The following is a 19,022-nucleotide window of genomic DNA, read 5'->3' as shown; positions in this document are numbered from 1 at the left end:
ATGAAAACGATAAACACAAAAGTTGAAATTTTAAAAGGAATACAACTCCATGGACACTGACTTCCCATACACTGGCACTTTACAGTGTTGTAACATTCTGGCTCAGGGATGTCTGTCTGTCACTCACACTCACACAGCTGTAAAGTGCCAGCATGAACCAGGCTACAGGACTGAGATCCCTGCTCCTAGCTCTGTTAGCTACTCTCCTCATGGAGGCAGGACTGTCCCAAGGGGGACACCAGGCCTGGGGCAACCTAGCTTATAATGTTGCAGAGGGTCAGCCTCATTTAAAAAAATATATTAAAAAAACTCGCACTTGGCTCAGGGGTGTAAGTGTCTCTCAAAGACCAACGGGTCCGCTGTATTGATGTATTACACATTGTCACAAAGATACAAGATCCGGCTCTATAGCGTGGAAACTGTAAAATTACCCCCCGGTTATTCCTTAGTAAAGACTTTATTTAGCAGCACAAACAAGGCTCATACAATCACAGAGCTGGAAGAGACCTCAGGCATTCCTGGTCCAGTGATCAGATGACAAGCCAACTGTTGACAACATATAAACTGTTTGCGGAAGAGGGAGGATTTTTTAAAAGCCTTCAGCATTGGCTTAACGCGGTTCCCCTTGACTTCAACAGGAGCAGAGCCAGGCCACCACTGAGCATTTATGAAAAATCTCACCTTAAATTGTCCATGTCCTCTAGTGAACATTAATTACCTTTTACGATTTGCTGCTCAAACATATCCCCTCCCATACCTGCCTACGAGATTGTTTTCCCTGGGGCTGTTTCTACAAGACTCAAGAGAGGAGGTGACAAACATGAAAAGACTTACAGAGAAAAGCATGTTTTTCTTGTCCTGATTGACAGCCCGGGGGTCAGGGATTGGGTCAGTGTGTTTAATCACAGACACAGATTCACCTGTAGAGACAAAAAGAGGGAGGGGGAGAGAAACAATTTTCAAGGTTTCCTACTCGAGTCTCAACCCAGATCTACTTCCAGCAACCAACAGCTTCTGTTAGGGTGGATTGGTGACAACATATAGCCTTGAAAATAGAACTTGAGTGCCCAAACACAATGACCTACTAGCACCAATCAGTAAGATGTTACAGCTGGGCCAGTCATCTGTTCACTATGGAGAGAATCATTATAGAAAAATCTCTTAAACTCGAGTGAAAATTAATAGAGCCAAAATCCACTACACTAACAGCATACCCTAACATGGTTAGGCCAATCCGAGTCAGAAGGTGTAAACTGAGGCACCTAACTCCATATTTAGGCATCTATATGGCCTGATAGATGTTTGCAAGCTCCAGACCCCAGTCTCACACAGCAATTGCTGCCCTGCCTAGGCTCCAGTGATAACACTGCTGTCTAAATTATTGTGCTTTGTGTCATAGTTGCATCTGTAGACTCAGCCACACTCTGCTAGGCACTGCGCGCACACAGAGAAAAAGTGTTGCAGTGTTTCAGCCACATTTTAACTGCCACCAACTAACTGGGAAGACTTCTACTGAGGTACTGGCACCAGAGACCAAGTGTTGTCCTGGTAAATTTCAGCCAAGTTGCTTCTTGGCATTAATTGTGTGAGGAAGATAGTCAAATGGAACAAGAACTAATGTTTTGTGCATGGGCTTAGTGGGATGGGTACGGAAGGACTGCAAAATGAATCCTAAATTGTGGAGTGCTTTGCAACAGTAGGAAAAATTATTCATAAAGGCGGCAGGGAAGATTATACTATCTGCTTTCCTGTTGTGAAGAGATCCTGAAGAAACAAAAGGCTTCTAAAGTTAAATGCTCGTTAGTTCAAACACCTTCTTTTGCATCTTGCATTGGCATGAAGACCGGCTACCTTATTACTACGAATGATTTGCAGCTGTAGTGCTTAAAAACTGTAGGCATGGACAAGGGTTCCACTGTGCTAAGGCACTGTACGAACACAGAACTAAAGCTAGCTCCCTGCTCCAGGAAGCTTACAACAGCCACTTCTCAGATTTGAAGAAAAAGCCCCTCTCCTCAGGATGCAAGAATCGAAACCAGAGCAAGTGGCTTTTAGCTCAGTGGGTAGAAGCTCCCTATAGTCAGCTCCCAAGGTCCCAGGTTCAAATCCACCTTGGTGGTGGTTACAAGTGGGGTCTTGTCCGGGATCTCAGCTGGGTCTCGGAAGCTCGGGATGCGCTTACTCACCTAGGTGAAGTATGTAACCCACACACCTAGTGTGGTTACCAAGTACTGCACCAGTTAAGATCAAGAGACATCTATAGCATGGGCTGGGAGCCAGCTGGCTTTTAGCTCAGAGGCTCCTATAGTCAGCTCCCAAGGTCCCAGGTTCAAATCCGCCTTGGTGGTGGTTACACAAGCAGTCCACTTATTCAAGGACATCTCAAAGCCACAAAAGCTAATCAAAGGCCGATGTCACCAGACAGGCGCGAAGGTGAAGAGGAGAACCTACCTTTTTCAAAACTCAGAATTTCACTAGGTTCTGTGAGCGTGCAGGTTCTTAAAGCACCAAGCACAACGCAACCCACCTTCACCCCCACCCCCATGCAGAAGTCATTCTAGTAGCAGTCACAGCCTCCCACCTCTGCCCGTACCTGTGAGAATCGACTGATCAACCCGCAACGTCGTGGATCTGATCTCGATTATCCGGATATCGGCTGGCACCTTGTCACCAACTAAGAGAGGGAAAGTAGAAGAGACATACCCTGAGTTAAAGGTGTTTGAGTTCAGTCAGAGATCAGATCAATCACAATATGGGAGATACATAAATTAACTATGCAAACGAGGCAAGAGGAAGGACAGTTTACGCACAGAGAACTCTCTCAATTCCCAGCTCTGCCACAAAACAAGCCAATTAATCTCCCTGTGCCTCAGTTTTCAGTCTTTAAAAGGAGGATAACATTACTGCCTATTTTTCCATTTAGACTGTAAGCTTTTCGGGGCAGGGTCCGTCTCTTACTACATCTATATACACAGCACCTGACACACCGGGGCCCCAATATTAGGGTTTTTATATGCAAATCTCCCCAGCTGGACTGCAAACAATAGCTGCCTGTTAATTCCTTCTTTCCAAAGCTAATGCCTGGCTCTGAAGTCTACAACTTCTTGTTTCATAAGAGATAAAGAGCTGCACTCAGCTACAAATCACCTTTTTAAAAATAATGAGGCCTCTACTGAAAACGGCATTTAGTTATATTTATATCTATAAAAATTCGCTGGGCAGTAGCTGAGGCTGACAAGAGGCAGCTGATGGTGTAGTAAACTCTTGATCTCCTTCTCTTCTCCCTCCAGAGCTATAGTATAGTGCGATGGTCTTTGTCATGTGCAAAGCTCAGAGACACTTTGAGTGTCTTGTGTATAGACAAACACAGCAGGATACAGGGCAAGACCTGGAGATCTCACTAGGGACTGTATGGATGAGTGAGTCCCACAGCATTTTTTGGGAGAAAAGAAGGAATAACCCTGCTGCCATGAAGTGTAATTTTTAGAACATAAGAACGGCCATGCTGGGTCAGACCAAAGGTCCATCTAGCCCAGTATCCTGTCTGCCGACAGTGGCCAATACCAGATGCCCCAGAGGGAGGGTTCACAACAGGTAATCCTCACATGATCCCTCCCCTGTCACCCACTTCCAGAGAAACAAAGGCTAGGGACATCATCCCTACCCATCCTAGCTAATAGCCATTGATAGACCTAACCTCCATGAATCTATCTAGCTCTTTTTTGAACCCTGTTAAAGTTCTAGCCTTCACCTCATCTTCTGGCAAGGAGTTCCACAGGTTGACTGTGCTGAGTGAAGAAAAACTTCCTTTTGTTTGTTTTAAACCTGCTGCCTATTCATTTCATTTGGTGAGCCCTAGTTCTTACATTGTGGGAATAAGTAAATAATTTTTCCTCATTCATTTTTTCCATACCAGTCATGATTTTACAGACCTCTATCATAACCCCCCTCTTTGTCTCCTCCTTTCTAAGCTGAAAAGTCCAAGTCTTTTTAATCTCTCTTCATATGGAACCAGTTCCAAACTCCTCATTTTTGTTGCCTTTTTCTGAAATTCTATTTCTAATCCTTTTCTAATTAACCCCTTCTGTCCTATACAAGTTTCCTTAGTACGCTATTGGGTAAGAAAGAACCTCTAATACCAGTCCTTCTCATCAGTGTGCTCCTGAAAAAGAGCAGTTAGTACAGTTCTGGACTGGTCTGCATTACAGCATTAGGCCAAATTTACATCTCCATACTACTGAGCTCTTTCTGCCAACCTAAAGGGCTTGTATGCTCAATTTTTTTTCCACCTCGGAGAGAAGCATAGTGCTAGAGCTAACCTTCCTAGGTCAAATTAGGGTTTGTGCAGAAACAGCACTGTATATTTCAACAGAATTGGCCTGCAGGTGGCATCCCAGAGTGCTCCGCTGTGACCATTCTGGACAGCGCTTTCAACACCACTGCCCTCCAGCCAGGTACACAGGAAAAGCCCCGGGAACTTTTGAATTTCATTTCCTGATTGATCAGCATGGAGAGCTCACTAGCACAGCTCACTATGCATGGCCAGGGCGCCAAACACATTTCCAGCCTGAAGCATACAGGAAATACTGGCTCTGATGGCTGCGTGGGGAGAAGAAATTGCAGCGTGCATGAGAGGGCAGGGTTATACCAAGGACATACAGCAACAGTGTTCCTTTAATTTTTTTTCTATCCATGTGTGGAATAAATTTTGTTATGTGCACCGAGACTTGTGCAGATGTGCACCACCAACAGAAACACATGCTGTCATCTCTGGGCACTGAGTGCTCTGCTAGTAAACCGGGCAGCATTTGAATCTCTCCTGGGTGACTGCCCGAGCACTCAGCTTACAGGGAACACTGCACAGCAGTGCCATGTCAAAATAAAGGCACTCAGACAAGCGTATCAGAAGACATGAGAGGCAAATAGTCACTTGGGTTTTGAGAGCATCTGCACACTATTCTAGGCGCAGAGCTCAGAGTACCCCAAAAGTCTCTGGGGGTACCTCCCAGGAGCCTCATGTGGCTCTGGACAAGGAGGACACGGCTCATGAGAACGAGGAGGGGAATGTGCAGCAGACAAGCAGAGGATCCATTCTCCCCAACTCTCGGGACCTTGTACTAACTCTAGAGCCAGTCCTGTGCTAGGACGTATTGTTGCCTGACCACGTGGGCAGGGAAGGCACCTCAGATGAGTGCCCATTTGTAATCACACTCCGGGGTTAAATGCAATTGCATTTAATGTTTCACCTAAGGTAAACAACTGGGATACAGGGGCGGCCAGTCAAGCTACACAAAAGGTTCATCACATGCCTGAGGAGGAACTAGGAAGCCTCTGGGGACCTCTCTGCGAAGCTCTCCTGGAGGTACGCGGCAATCATTTGCACAAGGTTTCTTGGGAGGGCTGCCTTGTTCCGTCCTACCACAGTAGATGGAATAAGGCACTTTCCCATGCCATGGCAGCACTCAGTCATCCGGCACCATTGTCGCACACAGCAAAGCAGCAAACGGTTCAGGTCTCTGCCCAGATTTCTGCAGCAACCGCTCCCTTTCCGGCTGTTACCCTCAGGAGATTGCTATCGAACACGGTTACCTACGTGAAATGGGGGCTGTTTCCAGAGTGCTAGCTCTGGAGTAATCCCCCCCTGTTTGCTGATCCCCACCAAAAAACCCCTCCCTGGGTGCGCCCTGTTTGCGCTTGGTTGGAAGGGATCATCCCAGACCACAGCCAGCATGCTCAGGGTGGGAGGGGTGCCACGATGACTGTGCAAACACAGCGCCGCTACTTTAAAAAAGCAAAGACGTTCGCAAACACTCAAGCAGCAGCCACGTTGCTGTGGGAAAGGAGAGCTACAGTTTGCAGCCATTCGTCACAGATGTTTGAAAAGTGGCAGCACAAAACCCCTCCCTGCCCTTTCTTGTGCCGTTCCCTTGCCTGCCTGCAAAGCAGATTCTGCTGCCCAGCACTCTGCCATGCATCGTACCTTACTGGTAGACACTTCTTTTAAAAGACAAAATTAGACCTTGTACCATACACAGACGACAAAGCAATATTGCTGCGAGGTATTTCATTCACTGCCAGAGTTCACCTCCTGGTTTCAATAATAAACATTCCGTAAGGTGGTCGTTCCCAACCTTTTTTATACCACAGGCCGCCAAACTCATTCAAAAACGTTAGGTGGACTGGTGCTGAAACATTTGCATATTCATTATAGCAATTAATTTGTATATTTGCATATTCATTAAGACCATTTTAAGCGGTCATGTTATTTTACATTGCATCTGTACACACACAATACATGTCATTGTGGGGATGGGAAGATCAAAATCATATATAGTGAAACAGACGGCACGCTTTGCAGAATAGCTCTTGTTTTCACTAATTTTTGGAGAGGGGCAAAAAGGTACAGCAGAAGGGGGACCGTGGCCAAGAGCAAGAAGGGAGGAAAAGGAGAACCAAGCCAGGGAGAGGCTGGGTTGAAAGTGGCGAAGCGCTGAATCCGGCTTGGAGGGCTTCTCCTGCCCCCACTCCAGCCGCCTGGGTAGTGGCAGCCCCTGCTCAGCCCCAGTCGCCCCCCAAAGCAGTCCTGGCCCCCAGAGCAGTCCCGCTCTGCCACGCAGCCCGGCAAGTCCTAGAGCAGCCCTGCCCCACACAATGCCAGCTCTGACTTCGGGGTGCAGAAAAGCTGTTGCGGCACAGCTGGACCAAGGAGTTTTTATAGACTGTTGTGGGGGGAGGGGACACTGCACTGAGTGGGGGGCCACCCCTGCTGCTGCCCCACGCCAGGCCCCTTGGCAATCTCCCGGCTTGCATTGCTCGGGGGAAGGGACTTCAGGCAAGGGGGCAGAGCAGGGAGCAAGAAGGGGTGGAGCAGAGGCAGGGTAGAAAGGCGATCGATTGCTATAGGCCCCTGCACCTGAGGTACGGGGAGGTTGCCTCATGCCCTGCACCCGCCAAGGGACAGACCCGGGATGGGGGGAGAGAATTTAATAAGAAACAGGTTGACAACCCTGCTCTCTGCTATGGGAGCTGGAGCATGACTGATATTAAGAGGGGGGAGGGCTAGCTCAGTGGTTTGAGCAGTGGCCTGCTAACCCCAGGGTTGTGAGTTCAATCCTTGCAGAGGCCATTTGGGGCAAAAATTTGTCTGGGATGGTACTTGGTCCTGCTGTGAAGGCAGGGGACTGGACTTGATGACCTTTCACAGTCTGCTCTAGGAGATAGGCAATCTCTGTTGAGAGCAGAAGTCAGAGCTTAGTCCTACAGGACTGACTTTGCTGGATCCATCTTGAGTGTGAGAAATCTCTAAAGTCAATAGCCAGGGTGCCACTCACCAGGCCTGAAACTCAACTAGCTTCAGGAAGACAGAGTCAGTCCTCTAGTCTGCAATGCAACCGGCCTAGTGAGGTTTTTTCCACTGGGCTGGTAACAGTTTGAGACTCATTCAGATGAGAGATTTATAACTAGCTTATTTATTTAACACACCAACTTTGTTCTTCCTGGGCTAGCAAGGGGCTGTTTTGTTGCCAGACATCAACTATCCTTAGACAGCTACTAAATAAAAGCTAATCATTACCAAATCAGAAGCTGCAAGTTTCCACTGCGGTGAAGGCCAAAGGGAAAAAGTTTGTTTGAAGCCAATGAACAGACGTGGCTCGGTTTTCGTAATGGATGGGCATGAGAAAAGCGGGAACAACACACGGGCATCAAATGACTAGAACTGCCTAGTAAATCTCACAAGGGACATTGCCTTTTCTCTACCTTGATCAAGACGTTTTAGCTGACCAGGTCTGGCTCTTGCCACTCTTTTGAGTTTGTGCTTCAGCAGCTTCTAGAAACTCCAGATGACACAGGGTCCCACGGGTGGTACTTATAGAAATGTAGTAGACAATCACTATCGATTTGAATACGACTTGTAGACTGAGGTATTACTCAGCATGAGTAAGAGAGCAGGGTAAGGATCACTGTCAATGAAACAAATCATCTTATCTAACGTGTTGCTGCCATAAGCTCAACAGAGCCCAGAAGAGCTCACAATTCCCCTCCCTCATGACATGATCCTCAGTTCTCAGCTGGAGGACTGAGCCACAGAAAGACAAAGTGACTTGCCCAAGGTCACACAGGAAGTCTGTGGAAGAGCATGGGAATGACCTCCTGGGCTAGTGTCCTAACCACTGGGACATCCTGCCTCTCTGCACCAGTACTCAGTTTCATTTTTTAACACACACACACACACGAAGAAGAAACAGGCATTTTACTGTACTTAAGAGAAGACCGAAAGCCGGCTTTAAGAAATTGACCATGGTAAAGCAAAATGCAAGGTTTCATGCAATTTTAACAAAATATTTAAACTCTTCTTCATTTTACCCTCTAGGCAGTGATTTTAACAGACCCAAGCAAAGCCAGACTGTAATGAGAGAACATGAGTGGAACAATGCGTAGCTGTACCTCAGCCAGGTGGTCAGGCAACCAACCACACAGTGTCACAATTCCTCTCCCTGCCTCGCTCGGGGGAGGTTGTAAATCACTTCACTCCCTTCACAGGGAGCAATTTGCTTCCTATGCTCCTGATGAGCTAACTGGCCAGCAAGTGGAATGAGGAGTAACGGTAGTTCGGAATAGGAAGCCTAGTTCGAACTACCTAGTTCGAGCCGCGTGTAGCCGCGCTGCACGGGGTTCGAACCAGCGGGGTTTTAAAAATGGTGGCTCCCCGCTTATGCAAATGAAGCCCGGGAAATTCAAATCCCGGGCTTCATTTGCAAGTGCGGTATGCCTACATTACCCTCCTAGTTCGAACTAGCGGGGTAGTGTAGACATACCCTTGGTTCAGAGAGGTAGCCGAGTTAGTCTAGAATAGGAAAAACTTTAAAAGCAACAAATAGTCTAATAGCACCTTAAAGACGAACAAAACGTAAACAGTATCATGAGCTTTCATGGGCACAACCCACTGGGTCATCTGAAATGGTGTCATGACACCATTTACATGTTTTGTTAGTCTTTAAAATGCTACTAGACTATTTGTTGTTTAAGTGTTTACTAAATTGGGGTACTCAAATGCCACCTTTCTAGAAATCAACTAATTGCAATGGGGGTCAAGAAGGAATCTCTCTCTCTCACACATACACACAGTCCTGCCAAACGCCATCATAGAACTGTGTTGACTAAATCGGGGTGGGGAACCTTAGGCCCGGGGGCTGGATGTGGCCCTCAGCTTTCCCGCATCCGGCCTCCAAGGCTCAGGGTCCTCTCCAGCATTGGGGAGCCCAGCTGCTGCCTCCCCAATGATTAGAGTGCACATAATCTCCTAGGCTGGGACCCCCCCGGGCTCTGGTGTGCGAGGGGAATGTGGGAAGTCCTTCTCCACAGTCAGAGGCCACAGAGAAGGTTTTCCCCCACTTCTCACTTGTGTGCAGTCCCCGACTGATTTTTCTGTGGGTCAGTGGCCCCTGACTCCACCCCTGGACTAGTCAGGTAAACTGATTTTCCTCTTTCCCCTCCTTAAGCCTCATGTAGATGTTACTGTCAATGGAAAAAATATGGGAATTTGGTCCTAGGCGGTATATATGTATGTTCCCCTTTAGCTGTGCAAATACGGCAGCTACCAGAATTCAAGGGCATGTGTGTAATTTTACACAGCAGTATCAATCCGGCCCCCTCAGGCCCTGAAATTACATGAGCGTGTGCACATGATGGGTTCACACACTCTTGTGTTACAGTCAGAGTGTATTTGCTAGGTGTTCTAATTTGCTAAGTGTCATGGTTAAATCATGAAACCCCAGAAAACAGCTCAGCTGTTTCTCCACTACTTTTGATGCTGATGGTATAACAAACAAAATTAAAAAAAAAATAGCTCATATGCATCCAATATTTGGGTGAAGTGGGGTGGAGAAGGCATTATGATGGTGTTTAACTAAGAGGGAGAGGGAGTTGCTAGCAGGCTGAAAAGGCGGGGGGAGGGCGGAGAGGAGGCAGGCAGGCCGACACAGAGGTTGTGTCTACATTGGCAAGATTTTACACAAAATCTTGCCACCTGGCCACGAGTACTTGCGCAAGAACACTGACGTTCTAATGTAAGAAATCAGGGCTTCTTGCGCAAATACTCTGACGCTCCCGCTCAGGGATAAGCCCTCTTGCGCAAGAGGCCAGTGTAGACAGGCAATGTTAATTTCTTGCGCAAGAAAGCCCGATGGCTAAAATGGCCATTGGAGCTTTCTTGCACAAGAGAGTGTCTACACTGGCACGGATGCTTTTGCACAAAAGCACATCTCTTGTGCAAAGGCACATGCCAGTGTCGATGCTCTCTTGCGCAAATACTTTAACGAAAAACTCTTGCGTTAAAAGTATTTGCGCAAAATCATGCCAGCGTAGACATAGCCAGAGAGTTTAAGGTGCTGATAAAACAATTATTTGTACTGCAGTGCAAGTTATCAGTTTGAGATCAGGTGCCATTGTGCTAGGCATCTAAACAGGCTTAATAGAAAAGATCTCCTTGTCCTGAAGAGCTTTGCAGTTTGAAGGACCCTTATTTCTTTGGCTGGTTTTTTTTTCTTCCAAGCTCTCTTTCTGAAATTCTGTTTCAAGAACAAGCAGCTTCATGCTTTTTATTCCAGCGAAGCGGTGGGTCTGTACTCCTCCTGGGGACAAAGGAGGAGACAGAGGCAGAGCCCAAGCTGAGCAGCAGGCTATACTTTAATGATCTCGGACTGCTCAAGTCAGCAGTCTCCTAAAATCGAAAAATCCCACAGAGACAGCCAGACCACACCACTTGAGATCCTACTAGGCCAGTGCTGGCGGAGACATTTTCCCCTGGTGGAAAAATCCTTGAGCTGTTTTGGCCTGCAACAGCTGCATTTTACAACGTTCTTTTCCAGGAAAGCACGCACCTCCCTTTTCCAGAGGACACTGTGGCCAGCCCAGCCCCACGGCTTCAACTGTCCACCCAGAAAGGGAGCTCTGTGGAACTGAAAAACTGCCCTGACCCACCTTTCCCAAAGGGCCATGCCCAGAAAACAAGACTGGGTGAGTGGAGCCTAGAAAGAGGAACATCCACTGCACATGTCCTTCATGCCCTCTAGGGAGGGTGAAAGGTTATCTGGTAAGCATCACCCTTAAGGCACGATGCTCACCAGTTCCCAAGTTAACCAGTGAGGGCTGGAGCAGCCACGGGGTAGCCCCTGTCAGCAGTGGCTCAGGTCCCCCGCCTGCTCCCCTTTTAATCAGTTAAACATCACGTTTAACCGGTTAACCGATTAAACAGGATTTTACATCCCTAATTCGCACGGAGAACACAGAGGTGACACCCACCCACCCCCACCCCCAACGTCTCCTAGACAACAGTCTATGTTTGCAGGCCTAGCACCTTATGTGCCACCGAATTTCAGCTCCTTCTCCTTACACAGTGCAAAGCAAGTTTACGCTAAACTCAGGTCAGGGCCCCAGCTGGCATTAACTCCACTGTGCAGCTAGGTCAGTTTACGCCACCCGAGGAGCTGGCCTGTGATCAGCACCTTTATCCTCTGTGCATTATTTTTAGAGAGCTCTGTCTTCCAGATGAAGTACAACAGGAAGACTTGACACAGAACTGGATTCGTGCACAAGGAACTGTAGCATTTTTCCACTAGCAGGTCCACCAAGTGAAGAAGAGCAGATGAGCAGGAGGGATTTGGAGACTTAAAGTGGCTTAAAAAAAAATAAAAGATTTGCTGGCTAACTGAAATGTGTCATTTTGGGGAGAGGGGGAGGGGGTTTGGCAAACCCTGAGCTTTCATCAGTATAAAGAATATCATCATGAGCTAGGAGAACAAATGCCTTTTATTTAAGCCTCCAACAGGCAGGGTAAAGAACAAAGAACAGTCCTACAGAGAGTCCTAATAAATATTGGGCCAGATCAGCAGTGGGCAACCTGCAGTGCCCCACCCCCACCGTCTTCCACACGCTTCCCATGCAATGGGAGTGCACTCACTCCTCCCCTCCCTCCCAGCACTTCAGGGGCACCGTGAGTCACTGCGTTCAAGCTCTGAGAGGGAGGGAGGGGGAGGAGCAGGAACAGGGTGCACAAAGTGCCGGGAATTAGCGGGAGCAGTAGGTAGGGAGGTTTAGGTTAGACATTAGGAAAAACTTCCTACTTGTCAGGGTGGCTAAACACTGGAATCAGTTGCCTAGGGAGGTTGTGGAATCTCCATCGCTGGGGATATTGAAGAGGAGATGGGACAGATATTATCAGGGATGATCTAAGCGGTGCTGGGTCCTGCCGTGGGGGCAGGGGACTGGACTCGATGGCCTCTCCAGGGCCCTTCCAGTTCTAGTGCTCTAGGATTCTGTGATTCTAAGTGGGGGGCTCCAGCTCCCCAGTGCATGAGAGGCTTGAGGGAAGGGGACAGAATGGGATGTGCAGGCCACAGCTGGCTCCCCCAATAGGCTGCAGGCTGCCCAACCCTGGATTTCAATCACGCGGCCCACTGAGACCAAGGAGGGCCACCCATACGGCCCACTCGCTAGTCTTGGCTGCCCATCGCTAGGCTAGATTCTGGCAGGCTCTGCACTGATGCTCAGAGGGGTAGATGACAGGAAAGATTAAGGTACCGGACCGAGACCCAGAAAACCTAGGCTCTATTCCTGCTTCTGCCACATACCGGCTGCATCACCTTTGTAGAATGGGGATAAGACAAGGAACACAGTGAAGGATGGACTTGCTGATCTTTACGGTAAAAAGTCTCGGCGAGCATATGCCCTACTAAATCTGTTAGTCTCTAAGGTGCCACGGGACTCCTTGCTTTCACTGATCTTTGAGATGCCCCTGAAAGCCAGTAAATACACAGACAGTTCAATGTCACTGGAATATAGCTTCAAATAAACTATTTTATTTCAGCCTCTTCACATTCTCCATCCCTCACGCCCCACTGTGCCCGGGCATGGCACAAGGAGGACTAAACTGATAAGTGCCACAAGGACAAAAGGGTTAGCTCGTTGCAAAAGGCAACAAGGCAGCACAGTCAAGAAAGCTTCCCCTGAGAGTTTGCTGTAGAGCCAGGAAAGAAGAAACCGACATGAGACATTCCTCAGGGCAATGCAGAACAGATGAACATGGTATCTGGCACCTTAATCCCGACCGCTGCATGTGCAGGGTGGTGGATAAGCCACAAGATGAAGTACACAAATGCAGACAGAGGCGATCCAAACCCAGATCCAAAAGCACAAGTCTCCCCAGGGCTCGCAAGCCAATGCTTTCCCCTCAGCCTTTCCCTCCTCCTGCGATACTTGTCTTCCATAAATAACAAACCAAAATTACCAAAGATTCCAGCCCCCCCAGACAGAACAAGCGACATTTCCCAAGACATTAAAAATCCAGCTTGTGTGAATGTTACACTTGTATTGTCTGCACATTAGGAAGAAGGTGCTGTGGGCTGCTCTTTCATCTCAGTGTTGTCTGGGTGGCAGATGTACAGGAGGCAGAGTTATATAAAGAGAAGAGAAACCTACATGAGAAGAGAAATCTTCCAGACAAGCAACTTCTTGGGAAACCCTGGGTGAAAACGCTTTCTTGGTGCACACACACTGAGGCCAGTACTTTGCACCAAGGATAGGTTTGGTTCTTGCTCGCCAGGGGATATGGGCCTGGGCAGCAAGTCAAGATTCGTGGGGGTTTCTACATTCCCTGACTTTGGACAAAGTCACTTCACCTCCATCTGGTTCCCAATTGTATAACAAGGATAATGATGATCAACTCCCTGGAACTGAGCTCAGGGATCTAAGAGCTAAGCATTACTACTCCGGATACGGCTTCCCAAGAACCACATGGTGAACAATGTTCACACTCTGGCTTCCTGGTGCAATCAGTCGGAAGCCCCACTAGCATTTTATGGTGCCACATCCTATAGCAAGCTCACATTTCACTGGATGTCCACGGTCACTCGGAGGTCCCTTTTGGTATCACCACTTGCTTCATCTCTCCTTCTCAATTTGGTTATGAACTTAGACCCACAGGCAAAAACGAAAGCACACAGGAGGCCTCCATTTCCCCACAGAGAACAGAGACCCAAGATGGCTGCTGATATGCCACAGCCCAGACATTCTCTTTCACGGAAAGCCATGCAGAGCAAAGGATAACTTACTTCAAAGGAGCACAGGGCTGGGTATTCAGTTTAAGCCAGCACATAATACGGGAGCAGTTCCTGGTTTCAGCTCACTATCCTGTGACCAGGGTGCTGCCAACAAAAGTTGCTCAGATCCAAAGAGCCAGGGTGAAGGCAGAGTCTCCCTGCATCTTCAGTTTGGTTCTAAACTCACAGGGTGGGATGACTTCCCTGTGCATACAGCCAAGGAGAAAGGGGGGTGGAGATTGTTGCATTACCTGCCACTTCCACAATATCCCCAGGAACAATATCCCGAGCCCGGATCCTCTGGACTCCACTCCTGTCGGCACGGATCACCTTTCCCATTTCTGGCTCATATTCCTTTAAGGCTTCGATAGCGCTCTCCGCATTTCTCTCCTGTGAACACAGCATGCAGCAGAGCTTCAGGCAGTTGTACCGTTAGATGGTGACAACACATGATGTTGGGTAGCGGTTGATATGCAGCCCTTCCCCTATTTTGCTGTCTAGACAGAGGTATGAGCTACTTGTGCCAACAAGGGATGAGGAGCCAGGACTCCTGAATTCTAATCCTGGCTTTGAAATCTACTTGCTTTGCGATATTTAACCTTGCCATGCACTTCATTGTCCCCATAGGCTAAAGAGAAACACATTTACCTACTTCAGATAGGGGAGGAGTAGTGGATAGCTGCACAGCAGTATATAAGGTGCTACATCTTGTGATAAGTTTTATGTGCCACAGGCAAAGGGATATGAAGCTATTTCAGAGGTATTGGCAGTTTCATGAATGCACAGAGCAACAGAGTCAGAACTTCTGGGGTGCATCGAGACTGGCAAGTGCTTTTGCGCAAAAAACTTGCCAGCTGTCTACACTGGCCGCTTGAATTTGCGCAAGAACACTGACTTTGTAATGTGCAAAATCAGTGCTTCTTGCGCAAATACTTTCACGCTCCCACTCGGGAAAAAGCCCTCTTGCACAAGAATACTTGCGCAAGAGGGCCAGTGTAGACAGGGAAGAACTGTTTTGCACAAAAAAGCCCCGATGGCTAAAATGGCGATCGGGGCTTTCTTCCACAAAATCGTGTCTAGACTGGCCACGGATGCTTTTGCACAAAAGCACTTTTTGCGCAAAAGCATCTGTGCCAATCTAGACGTGCTTTTGCGGAAATACTTTTCATGGAAAAACTTTTCCGTTAAAAGTATTTCCGCAAAATCATGCCAGTCTAGACACAGCCTTGGTGTCTAGATCCAACTTTGCTACAGACTCACTCTGAAACCCTAGGGAAAAGTCATTTAACCAAGTCTTGCCTCAGTTTCCCTCTCTGTGACCTAGGGGTTAATGCTTGCCTAGTGGAACCACTATGGTGGAGCTTTGAGATGAGTGTTTGGAAAAGTACTTTGAGGTTCTTGCACACGGGAAGAGTTCTGAACATACAAAGGAGCATTAGTATTTTGGAACTGTATCAAGTGGAACAACAGGCTCTCAGGAGCAGGGGAGGGCCTCATCACAGACCCTTGAGCCAAATTGGGTCTTGCTCCTGGGAATATGGACTTTCTACTCAGACACACTTTGGTTCAACTAGCAGCACTGCTGAACACTGGATGTCACAATTATATCATTTCAAACAAGCTTGAAACTAAATTAAACAGCTGTTTTGAAATATTAAATGCCCCCTCACGTCCTCCACTTAATCAGAATGGATACGGTCTTGCAAGATGTTCCAGGGAACAACAACAGGCAAATGAAAGTGTTTGGCAATGGCTGCTGCCTCATTCGGGGAGCATTAAGAAGTTTGCTTAATGAAAATACTGCCAAAAGCTAAGAGGTGTTTAACTAAGTGTGACATCCTAAACTCCAAACTCTGAACTGCCAAATAAAGAGTAAGGGATGACAAAATTCTATTTTTATTTGGGATGGCATTTTATATCCTTTTTAGGTTCTTGCAGATTTTTTAAGTGAGCTCTACAGGGAGAGCTCACCACCGTAAGGAGCAGGCACCTAGTTACTGACTTTGCCAATTCCTGGCAAGCTGAATCCCTGTTCTCTACACTGGGGCTATGTCTACACTGCTGGCTTTTGCTGGCAGAGAGTATGCAAATGAAGTGCTGATTAGCATTTTGTTGTGCTTCATTTGCATAATCTATTCACGCCGTTTTTTCCACAAAAATAAGCAGTGTGGACGTTTCCTTTTTGTGCAAAAACCCCGTTTTGCACAAGATCCGTATCCTCGGGCAGCGTAGACAAAGCCTGGGAGTTTCTGTTTGTTTTTCGGGCCCCCTTTTCCCTTGTGCAGACCAGGCTCCAGCTTAGAGTCTGGCTCCTCATTTTTGGCAATTAAAAGCTTGCTTTCATTAATCTCATGTTGGGTTCATGTTCTCTTTACCAGCCCCTCAAAGCCCCAAAGTCTCGTTTTTATTTTTTCACAGCTGCACAATACTTCTCTCTCCCCGTGTTGGTCTTCACTGCAAAGTTAACTCAAAGTTATCGCTGGAGTGTTACCCCTTACCCGAGTCCCCTTCACAGAGGCAGGCTGGTGCTTCTACCTCAAGTGAGGGCAGCTGGCCAGCTCTGTGCGAGTGTAATTTCCCAGCATGGCCACTCTCCCGCCAGCTTGGCTCGCTCGAAAAAGAGCGAACTGGATTGCAGGGAACTCAAGGTCACTCTGCCTTGCAAGCCTAGGCCTTGAAACTTGGTTCCAACTCATGAGCTTCCATCTGCAGTGCCAGGGCAGGTGGAACTTCATTCACACAGGCTGTCCAGTGCCAGGCACCTAGCAAATGGCTCCACTGCCCCCAAACAAGCCTCGTAGCAACCAAGAAGGGAGACCGAAGCAGTTACTTACCTGCCACACCCCCACCACGGCATTGGCCAGGAGAATCATCATGATGACAACTGGCTCTACAAATGCAGTCGTGGTCTCTTCACCTTCTTCAAACCAGGCCAGGATCTGTAGGAAGGCACCACACAGTGTAACTGGCTGTTTAGGGCATGACTCAAATCCCACTAGGGATGTTAAGTAACGGTTAATTAGCTCATTGAGTAGTCGATGGAATTTTTAGTAAGGGGGGGGGCTCGCTACCGCCGCTGTGGCTCTGCATTTTACATGTTGTAAGAGCCACTGGGCTCTTACTACATTTAAAGTGCAGAACTGCGGTGGGGTTAGATTCCAGGGCCGGGGCGAGCTGGGACTGAACAGTCACGACTCCCACTGGCTCTGGGATCACTGCAGCTCTGCCTCCCCTGCCCACCCTGCACCGCGGAGACGGTGCTGGGGGGAACTGGCTTCTAAGCCTGTGCTTATCGGGTAGTCGACTACTCCACTAGTCACTTACATCCCTAAACCCCACTCAAATCACTGGCAGCCCTTCCCTCCCCTGGGCTTTGCACTGGGCCCTCCATCCACCTACAGGATCTTTACAGAGCATTCCTAAAACTGAAATACCCACCTGGGGAAGTGAAAAAACAAATTGACAGAGCAAAACAAAAGTACCCAGACATGAACTACTTCAAGACAGACCCAAAGGAGAAAACAACAGAACCCCTCTTGTCATTACCTATAGTCCACAATTCAGACCCCTCCAGCGCATTATACACAATCTACAACCCAGCTTGGAACATGATCCCTCACTCAGAGGCCTTGGGAGAAAAGTCTATTCTCGCTTACAGGCAACCCCCCAACCTGAAACGAATTCTTTCTGGTAACCATGCCACACAACCACATCATAAGCCTCCAGGAACCCATCCCTGCAACCAAAACCGATGCCAACTCTGCCCACATTATCTATAGTGCCTAATTCATCACTGGAGCCAACAACATAAGCTCTGGAGCAACATAAGGTCGACTGCATGTCCAGTAATTTGATCTATGCCATCAATACCCCACTGCTATATATTGGACAAACTGGACAGTCTCTGCGGGAAAGAATCAATGGACACAAATCAGATATACGTAAAGGAAACATACAGAAACCGATTGGGGACCACTTCAATCTTCCGAATCACTGTTTAAAAGATCTTCAAGTGGCTGTCTTGTCACAAACCAGTTCTACAAGCCAGATCCACAGGGAAGCACTGGAATTAGAGTTCATCCACAAATTCAATTCACATGCTAATGGACTCAATCGTGATGAAAGTTGGTTGGGGCACTACCAATTTAACAGGCGTTAAAGGTGCAAACAGCTCTTTATGTAGACTCCTAAGTCAGGAAGGATACAATCAATTGACTGATTCTTATCTGCTTTGTTTTAACTACCTAATCTTCAGATACTTACTGATTCCCTCTAGCTCCCTGTCTCCCACCCCCCTTTCCTTTTTTTCTCCTCCCCTCCCCCTCTCCTATGAATTTTGGGTCTGCACATCCTAAACTCATAATTCTGGTCATCTGATGAAGTGGGCTGTGCCCACGAAAGCTCATGATACCATCTATATGTTTTGTTAATCTATAAAGTGCTACCAGACCATTTGTTGTTGTTTTTTTTATTGCCCTTAGTGTCGGGCCAAGTCTACACTGGCAGTGTACAGCACCAAAACGTTCTGGCTCAGGGATGTGAACAGACACACACACACACACAGACACACACACACACACACACACACACACACACACACACAGAGTTATAGCGCTGTAAAGCACCACACACACACACACACACACACACACACACACACACACACACACACAGTTATAGCGCTGTAAAGCACCAGCGTGGACCAAACTACAGCACTGGGAGTCAAGCTCCTGGCAGTGTTAACTATACAGGTGGTTTCCATAGGGCACTGGAGATTATGCTGTGGCCACTGTTAGGTGTAGATAAAGGCTTAGACTCTTTGGCTCAACAAGGTATCCAAGCACGTGCTTAAACTGAAAACAGGATTGCCTGTATCGCGTTCAATGTAACGGGACCATGCGGGTGCTTCAGATAAGCTTCTGCCTC

General features: G+C 47.7%; 1 protein-coding gene across 3 annotated transcripts in view; it reads right to left on the bottom strand.

The window, feature by feature from the left end:
- Positions 1-19,022, bottom strand: part of ATP2A3 (ATPase sarcoplasmic/endoplasmic reticulum Ca2+ transporting 3) — a 147,690-nt gene that overhangs the window by 68,511 nt on the left and 60,157 nt on the right. For all 3 annotated transcript variants that reach the window (XM_075904377.1, XM_075904374.1, XM_075904375.1), the window contains exons 4-7: positions 16,931-17,035; positions 14,348-14,486; positions 2,594-2,674; positions 835-920 (exon numbers count right to left, since the gene is read on the bottom strand). In XM_075904377.1, the coding sequence (XP_075760492.1) occupies positions 835-920; positions 2,594-2,674; positions 14,348-14,486; positions 16,931-17,035 (411 nt within the window). The remainder of the gene's footprint in view (positions 1-834; positions 921-2,593; positions 2,675-14,347; positions 14,487-16,930; positions 17,036-19,022) is intronic.

Source organism: Pelodiscus sinensis, chromosome 21, assembly GCF_049634645.1.
Source record: "Pelodiscus sinensis isolate JC-2024 chromosome 21, ASM4963464v1, whole genome shotgun sequence".
Lineage (NCBI taxonomy): Eukaryota > Metazoa > Chordata > Testudines > Trionychidae > Pelodiscus > Pelodiscus sinensis.
Note: the sequence above shows the minus strand (reverse complement) of the source record. Positions and strands in the feature narration are given on the sequence as shown.